General features: G+C 39.6%; 1 protein-coding gene across 4 annotated transcripts in view; it reads left to right on the top strand.

Annotated features, from left to right (window-relative positions):
• The window catches only part of SLC16A4 (solute carrier family 16 member 4), a 27,341-nt gene that overhangs the window by 3,525 nt on the left and 3,151 nt on the right, over positions 1–20,665 (top strand). For 3 of the 4 annotated variants that reach the window (XM_017499316.2, XM_017499318.2, XM_037728135.1), the window contains 6 exons: positions 4,732–4,864; positions 5,876–6,019; positions 6,499–6,660; positions 8,562–9,071; positions 10,136–10,347; positions 11,776–11,869. In XM_017499316.2, coding sequence (XP_017354805.1) covers positions 4,732–4,864; positions 5,876–6,019; positions 6,499–6,660; positions 8,562–9,071; positions 10,136–10,347; positions 11,776–11,869 — 1,255 coding nt within the window. The remainder of the gene's footprint in view (positions 1–4,731; positions 4,865–5,875; positions 6,020–6,498; positions 6,661–8,561; positions 9,072–10,135; positions 10,348–11,775; positions 11,870–20,665) is intronic. The other variant, XM_017499321.2, reaches the window with a different exon arrangement.

Here is a 20,665-nt window from a genome sequence, read left to right as displayed (position 1 = left end):
AGTGCTGGGATTGCAGGCGTGAGCCACCGCGCCCGGCTACACTATCTGTATTTCTAATGTGTTTGGAAAGGGAGAAGGACATGGATTTTGAAAGGGGAGGCTGATTTTTCTCCTTTACCCATAAGCAACTAGACTAGTAATTCCAGTTTTTAAATTAACTTCTTTCCCTCATCCTCCCAGGGGTTGAGGTGTGACAGTGGTGATCTGCATCATCAGCACGACCATTCTAGAATGTTGGTGAATCCCATCTCAGCTATGCCCCACACAGCTCTCCAGAGAGTGGCGCCAGCTGCACAATTCTTATTTCCAGAGTTCTATTAACTTTGGAATGCACTCACAAAAACATCCTTTTCTTGCTGACACTTCTCCCCTACTCAGCCCTACGGTAAGCAGCTCACAGGGAAGTATAGCACAGGTCCTGGTGCCTTCTAATAATCCTGTAGTTCACATGCAGATAACTAAGAACTCTACAAACAGATGGTGGGAAAACATCAGGCCTCCTCCCTAGTGGTAGAGAAGCAGCATGTAGGGGCGGAGGTCCCCAGCCAGTATTTACGTAATACAAAACCCTGAACACTTAACAGGAGTACTTGCTGAACATTAGCTTCAGTACTAAAGAATGTGGAACCCCATTTTTCCCCCAGAAATGTTAGTAATAAGGAAACTAAAGGATGCCCTGAGAGTCCTTCCTGTGGCTGGGCCACCTCCCCACATCATAGGCTTTGCAAAATGAGCACTGTTGGTGAGAATCTCTAATTCTCTTGCCTTTCTTCCTGGTAACCACCTTTACTTTTTCTACATCATCCTCTGAGAATAGAATGTTTTTTGACCAATTTAGTTGCTGGTAAGAAAAACCATCTAATAACCAGATTAATAAACACTGTCCCACTTTTAGGGTGTGATACTGCTTACCAAGCATGAAAAATGCACTGGATCCTCAAAATGTTAACATAAATTCAGGGGCTAATCCCCTACAGTTGTAATGCAGATATCTGAACAACTGTGCTTTTGTTTCTGTATAAGTGTTCTCTTCTATAAGAGATGAGCTCCTGGTAAATGAAAATAACAATGTTCTTTGGGAGCTTCCTATTAAAAAAAAAGAGAGAGAGATTCTTTATATATGTATGACTGTTTTCTGTATTCAGTCTGTCTTACTAGACTGAATGTTCCGTGGGGGCAGCAGGGTCCATATCTGCATTGCTCATGAATGTATGCTCGTTACTGTAAGCCCAGCACCAGTATACAGCCTGGACCACAGTAGGCACTCAGTAAATACTGTTGGTGGGTGGATAGATGGATCAATTGATAGCTGCATATATTTATGAATAAACAAATAAAGATGAAAGGAATAGGTGATGAAATTGAAGAGAATGGCTTTTGTCTTGAGGGTATGAGAAGCTAATGAGAAAAATTAAGCAGGGATGCAACAGATTTGCATTTCAGCAAAATGTGATGAGCAGATGCTACTGAGAGGTCAAACAACATAGAAATAATAAGAGTCTACTGTTTTATCAACAAAGAAGTCCTGATAACCTTGATAAGAGCTGGTACAGTGGAGCAGTGGGGGCTGAAGGTAGTGAACTTTATTTAGTTTTCAGTGGGGTAGTGGAATGACAGAAAGTAGAGATACCTAATAGACTATTTTTTTACAGAAGCTTGTCTGTGAAGGTCAGGAGGAGTTAGGGTGATACTAGAAAGGGACTCAGGATAAGTTGTTATCAGATAAAACTCACTCTGACAAAGCCTGGTGTCTATATTCAAAATAAGCCACTGAGGCTGATCCAACTCCTTTCCCAAGATGATAATTAAAATGATCTAGTGAGGAAGCTCTTATTGGAGGTGGGGTGTGGGGAAAGCCTGCTTAAGGTGTCCCTGACAGGTTCAACCCAATTAACTGCTCTTACACACAAAAAGAAAATGAGGGGACTGGAGAAGTTCTACAGTTTTTGCTTTATTTTAGAGTGAGCTATTTACAATGTATGATGTGGACTCTGGCAACAGAACTGAAATCCACCAAGTTTCGTCTAAAACATGAGATTATGGAGGATAATGCAGACGTAGTCTGCTAAATTAACTAAGGAAAAACCTAGACCTGGGGAGAGATTTTTTAATATCTTTGAGTCAAAACAGAAACAAAAATGGAAGACTTCAAGTTATGGGATGGGAAGCGTGGTAGGTGCAAAGGCTCTGCCCTTGGTCTTCTTGATACACGGTGGACACAGACCCAGTTATTCCAGACAAGTCCTAACCATTCACTGCTGCTACACCCAGACACCAAGGACAGACCAGAGAGGAAGAGTTCTGAACTGGGGGACCAGTAGCTAGCTAAATTTAGGTAGCTAAGAATATAGAGGTCAACATCTTCTAGACAGCAGCACAGAACTGATGCCCACAGAACAAAATGATTATTTTACAGAATGACACATTTTAGTGTTCCTTGCTCATGAGAGGACACAACCACATTATTTTGAACTGAGAGAAAAAAGTCTAGGTAATTTGCAATCTGTGTATATTTTCTAGCTTAGTTTCTAGCCTGACAGAAGTGCCTTACAGGAAAATTATGGTTATAAATTGCCTAAATGGGGGCCTGATAAAATATCTTTTTAACTTTTGAATATAAAGTCCTGGTGTTTATAGCACTGTTCATTCTAAATAAGTTTTGTTCCTTTTATCAAATCAGCATGGGACAAATATATTAAGAGACTTCTTCCTCACCACTCCCACTTTTGCAATTTCTGAGCATCACCAATAGTGATACGGATGAAAAGGGGCAAGTCTTGACGATTATAAAAAGCAAGGGCTGAGAGAGGAAGCACATCTCTCACTCAGGTGAATGGGTGGATGATACCAACAGAAAAAACTGAAAAGAGTAGGCATAAGGGAAATGTGAGCTTATGTTTGGGCAAATTGACCAGATGTTATAAAGATATGGTAGACAATTAGGAGTCTGAGGCTCTCAGGAAAGCAGAATGGAAACCATAGTTCACTGTTCATGCATTAAGTGCCAAATATTAAGTACTTTATCAGAATTTTCTCAATTAATCTTCACAGTCTTATGAGCTAGCTAATATTTTCATTCTCCCCACATCATAAAAGAGGAAGCTTAACACATGTGAAGTGCAAAGTAGTTTGCCTAGTCATGCCCCAGTAGGAAGCACAGCCTGGCTGCAAGTTAAGGCAGACTGATTGCAGAACCCTATTCAGCTACACCACCTTAGGTATGCCTGCTATGCCACTATACCATATACTACTCTGCCCTGGGTGGCAATTAAAACCTTGGGAATGAATGATTGTCCAGGGAGCAGGTATTAAGCTAGATGAGTACAGAACCGTAACAGGTGAGCAGAGAAAGTGGAATTAATGAAAAGGAACCTAAGGCTTTGAGGTTATTATTACTAATTTTGAGACAAGGTCTCGCTGTCACCCAGGCTGGAGTGCAGCAGCATGATCACAGCTCACTATACCCTCAACCTCCCAGGTTCAGGCGATCCTCCCACCTCACCCTTCCAGGTGGCTGGGACTACAGGCGTTATACCACTATGCCAGTTAATTTTTTGTACTTTTTGTAAAGACGGGTTTTGCCATGTTGCCCAGGCCAGTCTTGCACTCCTAGGCTCAAGTGATCCATCCACCTTGGCCTCCCAAAGTCCTAGGATTACAGGCAGGAGCCACCATACCCAGCTGGTTTTGTGGTTCATAAGCAATGCCATGGCCAGGTTGAAAGCAGAAGTGACCTTGAAAAGCCAATGCTATTGAAACAAGGAGAAAAAGGGGATGCCCTGGAAACAGTGAGTACACAGTGGCTCCTGGGCTTTGAGAGTGAATGCAATCATTAACAAATTAGCTGGCCGGGCAAGGTGGTTCACGCCTGTAATCCAAGCACTTTGGAGGCCAAGGCGGGCAGATCACCCGAGGTTGGGAGTTCAAGACCAGCCTGACCAACATGGTGAAACCCTGTCTTTAAAAAAAAACAAAAAACAAAAAATAAATTAGCCTTAAGATTAGAAATGATAGTTTAGGAGCCATACAACTGGAGGCTATAAGACTGACTCTCCCCAAATTGCTCCTGGGGATAACATCACTATTGTAAAACCTAAGATCAGTGCTTGAGATAATTTGCAGACCCTGCACTTGATGGATCAGCTGGCACCACCAAGATTAATAAACTGGCTCATCTGGTCATGGGGGCCTCCCCACCCAGAAAGTGACTCAGTGCAAGAGGGCAGCTTTTATAGAATTTCATTTCTGACCCAACGAATCAGCACTCCCATCTCATTGCCCCCCTCCCTCACCAAACTATCCTTAAAAACTCTGATCCCCAAAAGCTTGGAGAAACCGATTGACCTAATAAATTCCAGTCTCCTGCACAGTGGGCTCTGTGTGAATAACTCTTTCTCTACTGCAATTCCTATCTTGATAAATCAGCTCTATCTAGGCAGCAGGCAAGGTGAACCCATCAGGTGATTTATTTGGTATAAATTATTTGGTATACAACATTGACATGCCTATTCCAAAGCTGTGAAATGAGGATTAAATGAAATGTTTCCATTTAAAATGCTTAGCTACTTTAAAAGGAGTGACTTCCTTTATAAAATATAGGATGTATAATGAGGATCAACCAATAAGGAAAACTGATAAATAGTGAGCTGAGGGAATCAGACCTTCTAGTAGCTGTAATTGCCTCTACCATGGCTCACCACCTGAGTTGGACTCTGGTCTGCTTTGATTTAGGTGAATGTGTTTGTGATGGGGATGACCAAGACTTTTGCAATTTTCTTTGTGATCTTTCAAGAGGAGTTTGAAGCCACCTCAGAACAAACTGGTTGGATTGGATCCATCATGTCATCTCTTCGTTTTTCTGCAGGTATAAGGCTAGCAATAAGCTTGCTGTCCAACAAGAAGAACCACAAAGGGCAATTCCAAGATTCCTATTCAAGACTGAAGAGTTGCTAAAATTCAGGTTCATTTACTGATATGTAATGCTGAGAAAGTAAGGAACTGCATATTTAGCTTCCACTTGACTTAGTAACAAAGCTGGGAGAATCAGCATTCAAACAAAGCAAGCTGAAGAATTATTAAACACCATGACTCAGAATTTCAAGCATTGCCTTTCAAGTCTGGTGATGCCTTAATAAAGGTTCAGTGAGTAAGGCCCTCAACCTGGAAGTAAGGCCATGAAGTTCTAGTTATCTAAGCATACTCAAAACAATTTTTTTTTTTTTGAGACAGAGTCTTACTTTGTTGCCTAGCTGGAGTACGGTGGCGTAATCTCGGCTCACTGCAACTTCCACCTCCTAGGTTCAAGCAATTCTGCCTCAGCCTACCGAGTAGCTGGGATTACAGGAACCCGCCACCATGCCTGGCTAACTTTTGTATTTTTAGTAGGGATGGGGTTTTGCCATATTGGGCAGGCTGGTCTCAAACTCCTGACCTCAGCTGATTCACCCGCCTTGGTCTCCCAAAGTGCTGGGATTACAGGCATGAGCCACGGTGCCCCAAAACAAATTATCAAACCATTTTCTCTTCCTTTATTTGGAGCGGTTAACAAGGTGGAGGAGCAGTTAAGTGATTCAACCTTATTCTAGCCACTGACCACCAGATGCAATCTTTTTGTGGAGGTTCTATAATGCATTTCAAAACACTTCTCCAAACCTTATTTACAATCAATATTTTCTTTTAAACTCCCCTTCCAAAAACCAAAATAGTGTGGGACTAGTGATATTAAGAAACCCAATATGAAAGCCTTTTTTGAAGTATACACAATACATCAGAGTAAACAGTCCTCCTGCTTTCCTTGTCGTTTAAGTCGCGCATCAGGGGATAAGACATGCCAGATCATATTTACCTGGTAATTGCCTTTGTTTCTTCTCTTAAGGTCCCCTGGTTGCTATTATTTGTGACATACTTGGAGAGAAAACTACCTCAATTCTTGGGGCTTTCCTTGTTACTGGTGGATACCTGGTCAGCAGCTGGGCCACAAGTATTCCTTTTCTTTGTGTGACAATGGGACTTCTACCTGGTGAGTCAATTGCAAATATATGACCATAGAAGGCTGGGTGTGGTGGCTCACACTTGTAATCCTAGCACTTTGGGAGGCCAAAGCGGGTGGACCAGTTGAGTCTAGAAGTTCAAGACCAGCCTTGGCAACATGGTGAAACCCTGTCTCTACTAAAATTGGCCAGGCCAGTGGTGGACATGCCTGTAGTTACAGCTATTTGGGAGGAATGCTTGCGCCCAGGAAGTCAAGGCTGTAGTGAGCCGAGATCACACCACTACACTCCAGTCTGGGTGACAAAATGAAATCCTGTCTCAAAATACGTGTGTGTGAATATATATATATATGTGTACATATACATATATATCCACCCATAGACCCTTCCCTTCTACTGTTCCTGGGTCCAAAAGGCCTAGTGGTATTATCTTGGATTCAGATTATCTTTTCTGGTACCAAGCCACTTAATGTGAGAGTAATTCTAAACTATTATGTTTTTCTTTCAGGTTTGGGTTCTGCTTTCTTATACCAAGTAGCTTCTGTGGTAATTACCAAATACTTCAAAAAACAACTGGCTCTTTCTACAGCTATTGCCCGTTCTGGGATGGGTCTGACATTTCTGTTGGCACCCTTTACAAAATTCCTGATAGATCTGTATGACTGGACAGGTAAGTCATTCTAAGTTTCTTTACTATCAACTGTGCAAGATTTAATGTTCAGCTTTCTCCCTTTGAGAACTGGAAGTTAAGACTTTTAGAGCAATTGATTTCACAAGGTATTGCCAGAGAGGAAATACGCATAATTTCTAAAGTAAACATGCTTCTCTTTCCTGGAGAATATGTAAGCAGAAGAGATCCTGAAATACTTGCAGGCTTTGCCAGCTGACACAAGCAACTCAGAATTCACCATAGGGCACAATGTCTGAAGAGATGGATAGCATTCTGTGCAGCTGGAAACAGGCTTGTAGTGAAAGCGATACTTCTGAGGAAACAAGGCTTCCCCTTTCCCCACCAAAACACTCACTTTTCACATTTTCCCTTTAAGACAAAAATCTGCATTTAAAAAACACTTCCTCCATCGGACTCACTAAAATAGATGAAAAAGAAACAAATGCTTTGGTAAAAAGAATATGTTCCTTAGTAATATTTTATATAATGTCAACTATAAATTTTCACAAATGAATAAAAAATTATTTATATCACTGTTTTCTAAGACATTTGGATTAAAATCTTAAACTACTGGAAAAAATATATGTACATGTGTGTCTTCATACACCTATTGTTATCTACATGGCAGTTTTGTTGAATCTTTCCTAAATAAAAAGCCATTCAGGGGCCAGGCACGGTGGCTCACACCTGTAATCCCAGCACTTTGGGAGGCCAGGGCAAGTGGATCACTTAAGGTCAGGAGTTGGAGACCAGCCTGAACAACATGATGAAACCCCGTCTCTACTAAAAATACAAAAATTAGTCAGGCATGGTGGCCAGCTCCTGTAATCCCAGCTACTCAGGAGGCTGGGGCAGGAGATTGACTTGAACCGGGGAGGCAGAGGTTGCAGTGAGCCGAGATCACACCACTGCACTCCAGCCTGGGCGACAGAGCAAGACTCCATCTCAAAACAAACAAACAAATAAAAAACTATTCAGTAATCTCATAGTGAATGGAACCAGCTGACAAATCCATGATAGGATAGCAGAGCCTATAGCCCATTCTATCTTCAGAAGCACCATACAAGTCATAGCTCTGATCAGAACATGCTGAATGCAAGCAGCTATTCAGCTTCAAAGGCAAGATTAACATCTGTCATCTTTTAAGGAAGATCTAAAAAATGTCATGGGATGAAAGGCTATCCCCACCTTCTTTCCTCCCCCTCCCCTTTTTTTTGAGACAGGCTCTCATACTGTCACCTAGGCTGGAGTGCTGTGCCTCGATCTTGGCTCACTGCAACCTCCACCTCCCAGGCTCAAACAACCCTCCCACCTCAGCCTCCCAAGTAACTGGACTACAGGTGCACCAGGCTAATTATTTTGTATTTTTTGGTAGAGATGGGTTTTTACCACATTTCCCAGGGCTGGTCTTAAACTCCTGGGCTCAAGTGATCTGCCTGCCTCAGCCTCCCAAAGTGCTAGGACTACAGGCATGAGCCACTGCACCTGGCCAGCTGTACCCTCTTCTAAGGCTGTTTCCAAATGATTTCTATCATCTTATTCTATATTTTCTGTACCTAAATCGGTACTCTTATTTCAGCATATTTAAATTTTCTATTTAATATTTTAGCATTTGAAATGTCCTCCTCTCCCTCCAAAACCTTGCCCCCCCTTACACAAATAACCACCACCACCTCTTTCATCCCATCTATTGGTACAGCTTTCTTCTTTTCTATCTCCAAAGCACTACATTATTACACGGATACAGCAGTGTATATGACTAATACGTCAAATTGGAAACAAAGTAATGTTTTCAAGACTTAATGGACTATGCCAGTGGGGCCTCTTCTGAGCCTATGAACACAAGGCAATATTGAGAACTGAAAGGCTATTTTTAATTGCCCAATCTCCCCCTCTTTTAGGTGCCCTTATATTACTTGGAGCTATCACATTGAATTTGGTGCCTTCTAGTATGCTCTTAAGACCTGTCTGTATCAAAAGTGAGGACAATTCTGGTATTGAAGACAGAGGTAGCAGTCTGTCTGCACATGGTCCAGAGGCATGTGGAACAGAAACATACTGCGATGACACACAAGAGTCTACCGTCGAGGACAGTACTATGCAGAAGGCTGGACTACCTAGTGAATGTTTAATAGTCTCACAAAATCAAAATGAAGAGTTCTGCAATGGGCCTAACAGGAACAGACTGTTACTAAAAAGTAATGAAGAAAGTGATAAGAAGGCTACTTGGTGGAGCTGCAAACAAAAACTCTTTGATATTTCTCTCTTTAGAAATCCTTTCTTCTACATATTTACTTGGTCTTTTCTCCTCAGTCAGTTAGCATATTTCATCCCTACCTTTCACCTGGTAGCCAGAGCCAAAACACTGGGGATTGACATCATGGATGCCTCTTACCTTGTTTCTGTAGCAGGTAAGAAAGCTTACGTCAGCTTCCCACCCAAAAGGAAAGATCAACTTAATTTTACAGGTTTATTACATTTTAACAATGTAATATTGTATTATTGTTGTTACAAGGAAGTTGCTCTGGAGAAAGACTTCCCTGGCTCAAACTCCTGCTCTGCATTTCTTACCTGTGGGATCTTCAGCAAGTTACTTTTCTTCTCTGTGCCTTCATTCCCTCATCTGTAATATAGGGATAATAGTATCTACCCTCATAAGATTGTCAAGATTAAAAAAGCAATGCATGTAGAGTTTAGAGTAGTGGCTGGCCTGTAGTAAGCATTCAACAATGTTTTATTATTTGCAGCTAAGGATTTTTCCCTTCAACTCATAGTAAAACAGATAAACATGACTTTTAATGCTAGTCACTTATGGATTGTCTGATATTTAAAATAAATTAAAATATAAATTAAAAACTATTTTAGTTGACTATTCATAAAAATGTTTGGAGACAGAATGCTTGATCTAGAAGATAGGGTTTTGGCCAGGTGCACTTGTCCAAAATATGATCTTCCATTTCCAGACTTCCTATTTTCAAATTAAGCATAAACTTGGGAGAACTCAATTCCTAAAACTTCATATGCAATTATGAGTCCCAGCATCTACTTTTTATACTCCAACCTTCTACAACATGACTTCCTCAAGACACTGACCTGAAGGTCTATTTGTCTTTTAGAAACTTCATTTTCTTACTTGCAAGACCTCTTGGACAAAGGGACTGCATGGCCTTCTGTGCCTAGGGTCCTCTGTAACCAGGGATTCCCAGTGTAGTAGTGTAAGTTTTCCAAACACAATCAGAAAAAACACCAACTATGTGGGTCTTCTACACAACTCTAGAGGAGACTTTTTTGCTTTTTTATTAAATGTGTTTGGAATAGATAAGGAAGTAACAGGGCTTACTGGTACACAATGAAATCATTTTTTTCCCACATATCCTGGCTTCGGGATGAGTCATATTACTTGGGAAATGATGCCTTAAGAATCCATATTTTTCAAAGAGGCTAGGAAAATAAAAGGATTTCAATATCGTTCCAGGTATCCTTGAGACGGTCAGTCAGATTATTTCTGGATGGGTTGCTGATCGAAACTGGATTAAGAAGTATCATTACCACAAGTCTTACCTCATTCTCTGCGGCATCACTAACCTGCTTGCTCCTTTAGCCACCACATTTCCACTACTCATGACCTACACCATCTGCTTTGCCATCTTTGCTGGTGGTTACCTGGCATTGATACTGCCTGTACTGGTGAGTAGACATGCTCATTAACATTGTTAAACCATTTAGTAAAAGCAAATATCAGTAACAACCTCCCCAAAATACATATTTTGTATTAATTTCATAACTTAAAAAAATCATATCAAAGACCTTAGAAACTCTGCAGCTACATCCTGTCCAGTTATTCATCTTACCTTGTGTGTGAGGGGGAGGGATGGTAGGAGGACTACTCACATGGGACATTAATAAAATTAAACCAAAAAAAGGGATCAACAGGATTCCTTTTTACTTATCAGTCTCCTAGATTAGACTTGTGTTCACTTCACTCCTTCAACTCCAGAGACTTGCTTGGTTCCTTTGAAGACACAATCTTAAAGAGATCCCTGAGAACACTTCAAGAAGAAAAGGGATTTCCTGACCAGTGTGGCTTCTCTCTTGAAGTTACTGCCTTGGCCCTGTGTACTTTCACAGGGCCATTGTTTTATACTTCCTCTTCATTTTTACCTCAAACTAACTCAAAGACCTGCACCCAGATGGAACCAAAATACTTACACAAATACTTCTGTGTTCTGGGAATCCCTTGGAATCTCATAGGTTCTCCTTAGAACCAGGTCCTCAACACGCTGGAACAGATTTCCTAGGAAAATTCTGTTCTATCAATATTAGCATAAGTGCTACAGGATATTACACAAAGTGTAGGCAAAAATCAAGCTTCCTAAAGTTGAAATTAATTCCTTGTGGTATCTGATTACTTACAAACCAATGGTTGATACTTAGACCTTAGGGAATTCAAGAATATTACCATCTGGCTGGGCACAGTGGCTCACACCCAGCACTTTGAGAGGGACTAATCCCAGCACTTTGGGAGGCAGAGGCAGGAGAATTGCTTGAGCTCAGGAGTTGGACACCAGCCTGGGCAACATGGTGAAATCCCGTCTCTACAAAAAATAAAAAAATTAGCCAGGTGCAATGGCACACACCTGTGGTCCCAGCTGCTTGGAAGGATGAGGTGAGAGGATTGCTTGAGCCTGGGAGGCAGAAGATGCAGTGAGCCAAGATCACACCACTGCATTCTACTCTGGGTGCCAGAGTGAGACCCTGTCTCAAAAAAAAAAGAATATCACTATAAATTCATATTGTAAGTACCATTTCCTAATAGAGAAAAGCAGCAAGATTTGGGGAAGAAAAAGTACCCATGAACCACCTAAAAAATTAAAATGAAAATAAAAACTTGTGTTCTTACTAATAAACTGAAAACACTGCCTGCCTAGCAGTTACTGTTCGCTATCAGCCCTCAGCAATTTCACAATATTGGGGGCAAAAGGCCATCTAACTTAACCCAGAAGTCACAGTGTTCATAGCTTGAGATGATATACAACAGTATCTGTCCCTTTTAGGCATAGATCTCTGTAGAATTTCACCCTTAATATGGCTAACACTGAATTCTAATTCCTACAGGTTGATCTGTGTTGGAATTCTACAGTACATAGGTTTTTGGGATTTGCTGGTTTCTTTGCTGGGATGGCTGTCCTTTCTGGACCACCTATAGCAGGTAACACCTTAACCACATTCTGAACAAATTTCAATGGCAATAAAAGGAAACACTGATCTAGGATTAATGGTAACATGTAATGACAGTATCAAGTTAAAATAAACGGATTAGTTCTGCTTTTCCTGTATCTACTCACTCCATCACCAATGAAGGAAAATCTGAAGGCTCAGATACTTGTATTCTCTTAAGAGTGCCTTAAGCAGATTCTTTTTTTTTTTTTCCCCATTTATTTATTTTATTGCATTTTAGGTTTTGGGGTACATGAAGCAGATTCTTATATTATCTTGGGATTTGTAGGGCAGATATTGGAGGTATGTCTACTTGCCTAGGGGAGACAATCCAGAGTTTTGACTCTCAAAGTCCCATAATGTTTTTATTTAAAAAAAAAAAAAAAAAAAAAAAGAAACTTCATAAAAAAAAAAAAAAAAAAAAAAAAAAAAAAAAAAAAATTTTTTTAAAAAAAAAAAAAAAAAAAAAAAAAAAAAAGGGCTGGGCGCAATTGCTCACACCTATAATCCTAGTACTCTGGAAGGCCAAGGTGGGAGGATCACTTGAGCTGAGGGGTTTGAGACCAGCCTGGGCAACAGAGTGAGACCTTGTCTCTGTAAAGGAAAGAGAAAAAAAAAAAAACCCAAAAAACGAACCACTAGCATCTTGTATCTAAACATGAGTCACTTTTATAGAGCTTGAAAGGTATAGGCCTGACACTTTTCTTCTGATGTGCCATATGGATATCCAGGATTGCCTGTTATCTGTTCTTTTCAAAGAGACATAACTTTCTCTTTCAAAAAGAGATAACGAAGAAGCTCTCTCTTTGAGAGGCCCTTCAAATTGTAGGTACCAAGGATGGGAGGCCAGAGTCTCTATGGAGAGGATATTGGGGGCCACTGGAAATTAGTATATACAAATACAGTAAACATTTGGGGAGTTCTGATATGTAAGTTAACTTTAAGATTCAAATTGTAGTTTTACATTCACGTTTTACCTAACTGGACTTTTTGTGCTTGCTGAACATTTAATCTAATACTATTACAAATTTAACTACTCACACAGAAATATTTCTAGGTAACAGACCTAAACTTTAGTTTCTCACACACCATAGGTTCTCAATATATTTGAATGTACAAATTACTATGACATTCCTAATCATCCACAAAAAGAAACTTAGCCTAAAACTTACTTTTGCTTCTTTCATTCCTGAAATAAGATAGAAGGGACTTGATCTTGTCCCACTATCATTTTTTAAAAAATTAAGTTTCATAATGATGTTAAGTTTATACTTCTTAAGACTCAGAAAGGGGCCAGGTGCAGTGGCTCACACCTGTAATACCAGTACTTTCGGAGGCCGAGGCAGGTTGGATCACCTGAGATCAGGAATTCAAGACCAGTCTGGCCAACATGGCAAAACCCCGTCTCTACTAAAATACAAAAATTAGCCGGGCACAGTGGCAGGCACCTGATCCCAGCTAACTCAGGAGGCTGAGGCAGGAGAATTGCTTAAACCCTGAGGTCGGAGGTTGTAGTGAGGCGACTTCACTTCACGCCACTTTACTGCAGCCTGGGCAAAAGAGCGAGACTTCATCTCAAAAAAAAAAAAAAAAAAAGACTCAGAAAAGGTACATATTAAAAGAAGGAGAACGTAAACTAAGGATAATAAGAATTATTACTGAGAAGGCATGGTGGCTTATGCCTATAATCCCATCACTTAACTTAGGGAAGCAAGGTGGGAGGATTGTGTGAGTTCAGGAGTTCCAGACCAGCCTAGACAAGATAGTGAGGCACCATCTCTACAAAAAAATTTTAAAAGTTAGCCAGGTGTGGTGGTGCATACCTGTAGTCCCGGCTACATGGGAGGCTGAGGCAGGAGGATTGCTTGAGCCCAGGAATGAGTGCAGTGAGCCTTGCTCATGCCACTGTACTCCAGCCTGGACAGATAGGCGAGACCCTGTCTCAAAAAAACAAAAAAAGAAAGAGAAGAAAAAATTATTACTAGGAAGAAAATATATGCCACTATCTAAGGTTCAATTAAGGCATACTTATTCTAAAGAAGTATTTTATATAAATATGCAACCAACTCTCTTACTTGCATTTATGAACACACCCCTTCCCATGCTGTCAAACACTGAGCCTACGTTTCATACCTGGAAAGCAGGCTGGAATTTGAAAGTACCTCGCAGAACTACACTATGGCTAGTACCCAGGTCAGTGAGACACAGAACATAGAGCTCAAACACAGTTTGCTGATGCATTCTTTCCATCTTGTTCCTTCTTCACTGGCTGTCCCGGTAGTGTCTTGGAACTTTTCAAGCCTACTGGGCCAAAAGTACAACGAAGTAACAAATACAAGGGCACAGAACATGTTACTCAAATGAAAAAGACAAGCAATAAAACTATAACAATGTTTAATGTCCTATATGTCTTTGTATACTTCTTAAAATAAAATGTTTAAATAGTTCAATACACAAGAAGACAAGCCAAGTTTTCCGAAGACCATTATCTGAAAAGAAAAAGCTACAGGTATACATGTGTGTTTTGAAATAAATTTGTTGGGTCATGATCTCATTGTTTTTATGAAAAAAGACAGACTACCACAGAGCAGATTAAAAAAAACAGAGTATATCACTTTATTTTGAAACTTTTACTTCATACACACACACACACACCCCTATGTAATGTAAAATATGAGATACAAAATACTTCCATCAAAGAGACAAACAAAAAAGTTAACAAGCTTTTATTTTACCCCAAATCCAGTATATTCTAGCACCATATGTGAGGATGAAGAACTCATAATGAATTTTTTTACCCATTAATTCAGAGTATTAATTAGGCAGCCATACATCCTATAAGCTCTACAAAAAAGTGAAAGGAAGTTATAAGGCTGTTGCTAAAGCTTATGTAGAAATTTTTAGTCCAGGAAGTGCTCCTAGTATCTTAAACAAGATTCTAACTGCAATGCTGTGCCAATAACCATCTGTTGAAGAAAGAAATTTCAGGAAAGTTTTGTTCCTGTAAGTCATTCCTCTGTGAAATGACAAAGAGGACATTATAAAGGCCATTAGATTTGTTCCTAACTTCTGACTCCAGCAGCAACTACCAAAGAAACATCAGAAATGTTGATGTACAGATCAATTCAGTTCTTGCCTGTGTGGGCAGAACTGAGTCTTTATCTTTAACTGAATCAAAAGGTTTACTGGTGATGAAACATTGAATCCTCAACCAAACTTAGATCTTCAGAACTGTATGAGATTCTCATATTTTACTTACCTAAATCTGTTATTACCTAATTGCAAAAGTTGAAACTCCTAAAAAACAGTATAGGCATTTTTAATTAGGAATCTACAAAAGTAAAACTTTTCATAATAATCTTCAGTCAAAACATTAGTTAAAAATGGTAACATTTCAGCCATGTTCTTGTAGATTACACAGATAAAAAAAGGTAACACATTACATGAACAGTATTTCTCTCCTTCCTGTATGAAAATAAAGAAAACGGTATTAGTCCTATGCAATGTATTTCAATAAATCAAGGAAAGCAAAAATAGCACAAGAAATTCAGACTTATATTCTTATTTTTTAAAAATATAGAGAATATGGGCAAGAAAATTATACATCTTGATTTCTTGTGTTTCTTTCATGAATTTAAGAAATAATGGTTAACAACAAAATTCTTCATAAGATTTTTACTGAAACAAATTGAAAGGATGAAAGTTAAGACTTACCTGCCCCGACACCTCCTCTGTAATGCAACGCCCTGCCCACCCACTCCACCCCAAAGTCCCTTCTTATTCCTCCTTTCCAATACTCAGTGACAATTTCAATTTTAGTTAAAAAAAAATATGGCCTGCATTAGAGTAGGTGAGTTTTAGGATTGTTCTAGGTTCCCTGACCACGGCGGTTAGTAGACCAAAGCGTAGCCCAAATGTCACACAGCTCATCCAAACCCAACTCCTGCTTTTGCTGTTAGGGGGTACCCAGAACTACACACTGGCACAAAGATGGAAGCTTTGGAAGGCTGTGGAAAAATGAGAAGTACTGATAGTTTAAGACGCATTAACCAAAGTAAACCTGCAAAAAGCAATATAAATACGAAAATAGTGCCTTGGGCAGAAAAGCAAGTATATCTAACCACATTCTTCAAGATACAGGGCAGATATAAGCTACTTACATGAAATTCCTACTCTTGCATTCAAGGAATTCAACATGTAAGCTCAAAGTGCTCAAGGCTCAATTTCATTTTAAAATAAAACCAAGGGACCATATTAGTTGCCTATAAAATAAAACTGAATGCAGTTCCCTGCTTCTCCATATTCTCCCCCTTCCCAACTGACAAATGCATACCCTATGCTAACATACATATATAATCGTAAAATCACAAATATCTTCTGGAAACTCCCTAAAAGTAACTATTTGATTACTTGGTGATCAAGTTACTATCAAATAAATATTTGGAACTTAGCATTCATTCAATAACTATCAAGCAAATTACTAGCATAGTGCTGTTAAATGCTACGTGGGACACACAGAAGATGAAAGTTGCTCAAAGTTCTCACATGACTCACCAGGTGGCGACACGGTATTCACTCTGCCACATATACTGCCAGGACTTCATACTAAGAAAACAGTCTAGAACCTCTACAACTTATTTTCTTACCTTTAATTGAAGACATTCTGAGCTGTGGGATAATAAAATGACTTTAAAAGATGTTGAAGTTTAAGTCAAGCAGGTATTTCACAAGTATTTTTTCCCCCAAACAGCCCTAGAAAAATCGCTTCTAACCCCAAATAGTTGTGAGTCAATTATACTCCAGCATACGTTAAAGTCAACTTAGCTCCTATCTTGTATCTCATCAGCAATACCATGGAGTGAGACTGGTAATTTTGTATCAAGTCTATTTGTTTTATGGCAAAAGGTAAGTGCTAAAATATATATTCATCCGTCTAAGCTCATCTCTTTCCCATTATCACAAAAAAGTCATCTCCTCATGAAACGATAGGTCATTCCCTATCTATCCCATCCTCAATTTCAGATACAGTATTAAACAAAAATCCCATCTGGTCCTTGCTGCACTATTACCAGTCCTGACTTCCAGAGTTTTATCAGTCACCTTGGCCTATCAATTGATTATTTCTCAATGGCCTAAAATTTTACTTGGAAAACCCATTCTGGAGGTTGGAGGTAAGTAGGGAGAAAGTGAGAAGGCAGAGCATAGCTCTTTCCTCTATAAATTGTACAGGGAAAAAAAAAAAGGCTTTAAAAAGTATTTTATTTTTCTAGTGATTATTTTCCCCATAAACTACAAAGCCTTACAGACTTTTGCTTTGATTCAGTTTTCCTAAGACTGATGAATACCTACAAAGACATCAAAAATAAATTCCAAATAGTTCTCTATTGTGGTTTAAGAAGAGGAGTTCTTCCCTTAAATAACACACTTTGCAAGGCCAAAGAATCTGGCTTCCAAATCCTAATGGAGATCACAATCCTTAAAACTCACAGCGCAGAAGCATTTACTTGAAGCATTCCCAGTAAATCTTACTGTAAATTTCTATCAAGGAAACTTTAATGAGTTCCCATCTTAAAAGGCCCTGAAATTTAAATTGGCTAAGCCAAGTTTCCCAAGATTTTTCCCATCACAGCACATATAGAAAATATTTGCACAATACACGCGAAGTAAAAGAACAAGATTGCCTATAGCCAGCTGGTGGCTCCAGTAGCTCCAGAGATGAGAGAAAACTTGTCTTTGCACAGCTTGGAAATTTGCCACTATGCTACAACTCAACCGCTAGAAGTTCTGATTAAGTTCTGACCAGTCACCTGCAGAATTTTCAGCCACTTATTAGAACTAGCACCAAGAAACATTGGAATTAAGGACCTTCTGGGTATAACTTTTTTGTTTTGTTTTTTGAGTCGGAGTCTCCCTCTGTCACCCAGGCTGAAGTGCAGTGGCATGATCTTTGCTCGCTGCAACCTCCAGGTTCAAGTGATTCTCCCACCTCAGCCTACGGAGTAGCTGGGACTACAGGTGTGTGCCACTATGCCTGGCTAATTTTTTCTATTTTTAGTAGAGACGGGGTTTCACCATGTTGCCCAGGCTGGTCTCGAACTACTGAGCTCAAGCAATTCGCCCACCTTGGCCTCCCAAAGTGCTGGGATTACAGATGTCAGCCACTGCACCCAGCTATGTTAAGTTTTAATAAGATGACTAATAGTAAACTTACACAGTAATCCTAATAAAAATGATTCATAACTTAGCTTAACAATCAAGTTCTGAGATGTCTGGAGGTATGAATACTTTTTAGACAGGATGCTAAATGTATGGCCTAACGTATAAAATGATGTGGAATTTAAAAAATATTAACACTTACAAAATGAATTCAGAATCCTATATTAAATATCAAACTTGAATGATTATTCTTATTCCTTTTTTGCTGACTATAAAAAAAACTAGTTTGCACAAGTGTTTAAGGAAGCCCAACCCAATCTTCTTATTTGTTTTAAATTATCACAGGAAACGTTATTAGACATTTCTGCCTAAAACAAGTCCTATAGCCATAGATTTAAGAAAAGAGTTGGGATGAATAACTCAAATATAATAATTATTACTGTTAAATAATCATCTTACTGTGTATAAGAATCAACTGAGTGCCACCCATGATGAAGTTATACTTGACAGAATCCAACGAATCCGCATTATTAACATGCATCTTGGGTAAATCTGATGCAGGTAGCCTGTAGACACTGAGAAAATGCTTACAGAGGTCTTCAGCTTAGTAATTCTGCATCAGCTGTCAGTATATTCCTCAGGGTGCTGGCTACATACACTAATACCCAGCATAGAAGCAACATTCAGATACATGAACCTAACCCTGGATTATAACCAGTATGTAATCTTGTCTTTCTCTGACATTTACAATGCTTATGCTATAACCACAAAGGAATCTAGTCTTCTGAATGTTAATTTGTATGTGTGCTTCCATTTAAAATGGTTAGAATATAGTGGCTTCTGAACTATCAACAATAATTTCTTTTAAAAATATTTACTTAGAAGCATTAAACTGTTTAGGGTCAAAAGTGCATCTGAATAGATTTTTCATACTCTTACCAAAAAAATACAGGGATCTAGTAAAATCAGACACTCGTTTTCCCTCTGTTGCCCAGGCTGGAGGTCAGTGGCACAATCACAGCTCACTGCAGAGTCTTGCTCTGTCACCAGGCAGGAGTGCAGTGGCGCGATCTCAGCTCACTGCAACCTCCATCTCCCAGGTTCAAGCAATTCCTCTGCCTCAGCCTCCTGAGTAGCTGGGACTAGAGGCATGTGCCAACACGCCTGGCTAACTTTTTGTATTTTAGTAGAGACGCGGTTTCACCATGGCCAGGATGGTCTCTATCTCCTGACCTCGTGATCCGCCCACCTCATCCTCCCAAAGTGCTGGGATTACAGGCGTGAGCCACCACGCCCAGCACTTTTCCAATATTTTTCTAATTTTTGATAGAATAGGGACAAGGTCTATGTTGCCCAGGCTGATCTCAAACTCCTAAGCTCAAGAGATCCTCCTACCTTGGCCTCCCAAAGTGCTAAGGTTACAGGTATGAACCATCATGCCTGGGCAACACCCAGCTAATTTAGTACTTCTTTTTTGTAGAGATAGGGCTCACCACATTGCCCAAGCTGGCCTTGAACTCTTGGGCTCAAGCGATCTGCTTGCTTCAGCCTCTCAAAGTGGTGGGATTACAGGCATGAGCCACTGCGCCTGGCCAATCCTTTTACTTTCAGCAGTAGAGAAAGGCTAGTTATTCCAATCAAATAAAGTAGAGGTTTCAATACCAATGAAGCTCAAAGTTTAACTTACCTAGTAGTCACTTGAATATAAGCTTGATTGTAACAGCTAATACTTTCATAAAGTAATTAGTCGTATGTATAGTTCTGTATCCTACCTTTCACCTCAAATTTGCTAGTATAAGTAGCATCCTAAAACTAAATACTCACTGTATACTATTATCCTACTGAATGGCAATTGGATCTTAATTTAGAATCTAAAAAATACAAATATCTCAATGGTCAGATATGACTAGGAGAAACAGATTTATAACCATTATTTCATCTTGATTTTATTTCACCTAATTTTGCATAGAAATAATTCTAAAACATGCTGAATGATTCCCTGCCCTGGTAAGAAAATATATCAAACACAGTCATGAGTTACTTAACAACAGGAAACATTCTGAGAAATGTGTTGTTAGATGATCTTGTTATCATATCAACAGTATACCTAGGCACCTAGGTTATATGGTACAGCCTATTGCTCCTAGGCTACAAATCTACACAGCATGCTACTGTGCTGAACACTATAGGTAATGTATCTAAACATAGAAAGATATGTATCTAAACAAAGTACTCATGTATCTAAACATAGAAAGATACAGTAAAAATGCATATTATAACCTCATGAGGTTTGTCCTGTTATGTGCCACATGACTATATTTTAATACTTAATGTTCAGCTGGATACAGAGGCTCACACCAGTAATCAGAGTACTTTGGGAGGCCAAGGCGGGCGAATCATGAGATCAGGTGTTCGAGACCAGCCTGGTCTAGATGGTGAAACCCCGTCTCTACTAAAAATACGAAAATTAGCTGGGTGTGGTGGTGTAAGCCTGTAATCCCAGCTACTCAGTAGGCTGAGGCAGGAGTACTGCTTGAACCTGGGAGGCAGATGTTGCAGTGAGCCAAGATCATGCCACTGCACTCCAGCCATGATGACAGAGCGAGACTCCATCTCAGAAAAAAAAAAAAAA

This window comes from Cebus imitator, unplaced genomic scaffold (assembly GCF_001604975.1).
Source record: "Cebus imitator isolate Cc_AM_T3 unplaced genomic scaffold, Cebus_imitator-1.0 Scaffold256, whole genome shotgun sequence".
Classification (NCBI taxonomy): domain Eukaryota; kingdom Metazoa; phylum Chordata; class Mammalia; order Primates; family Cebidae; genus Cebus; species Cebus imitator.
This window is presented reverse-complemented; position numbering and strand designations above follow the sequence as displayed.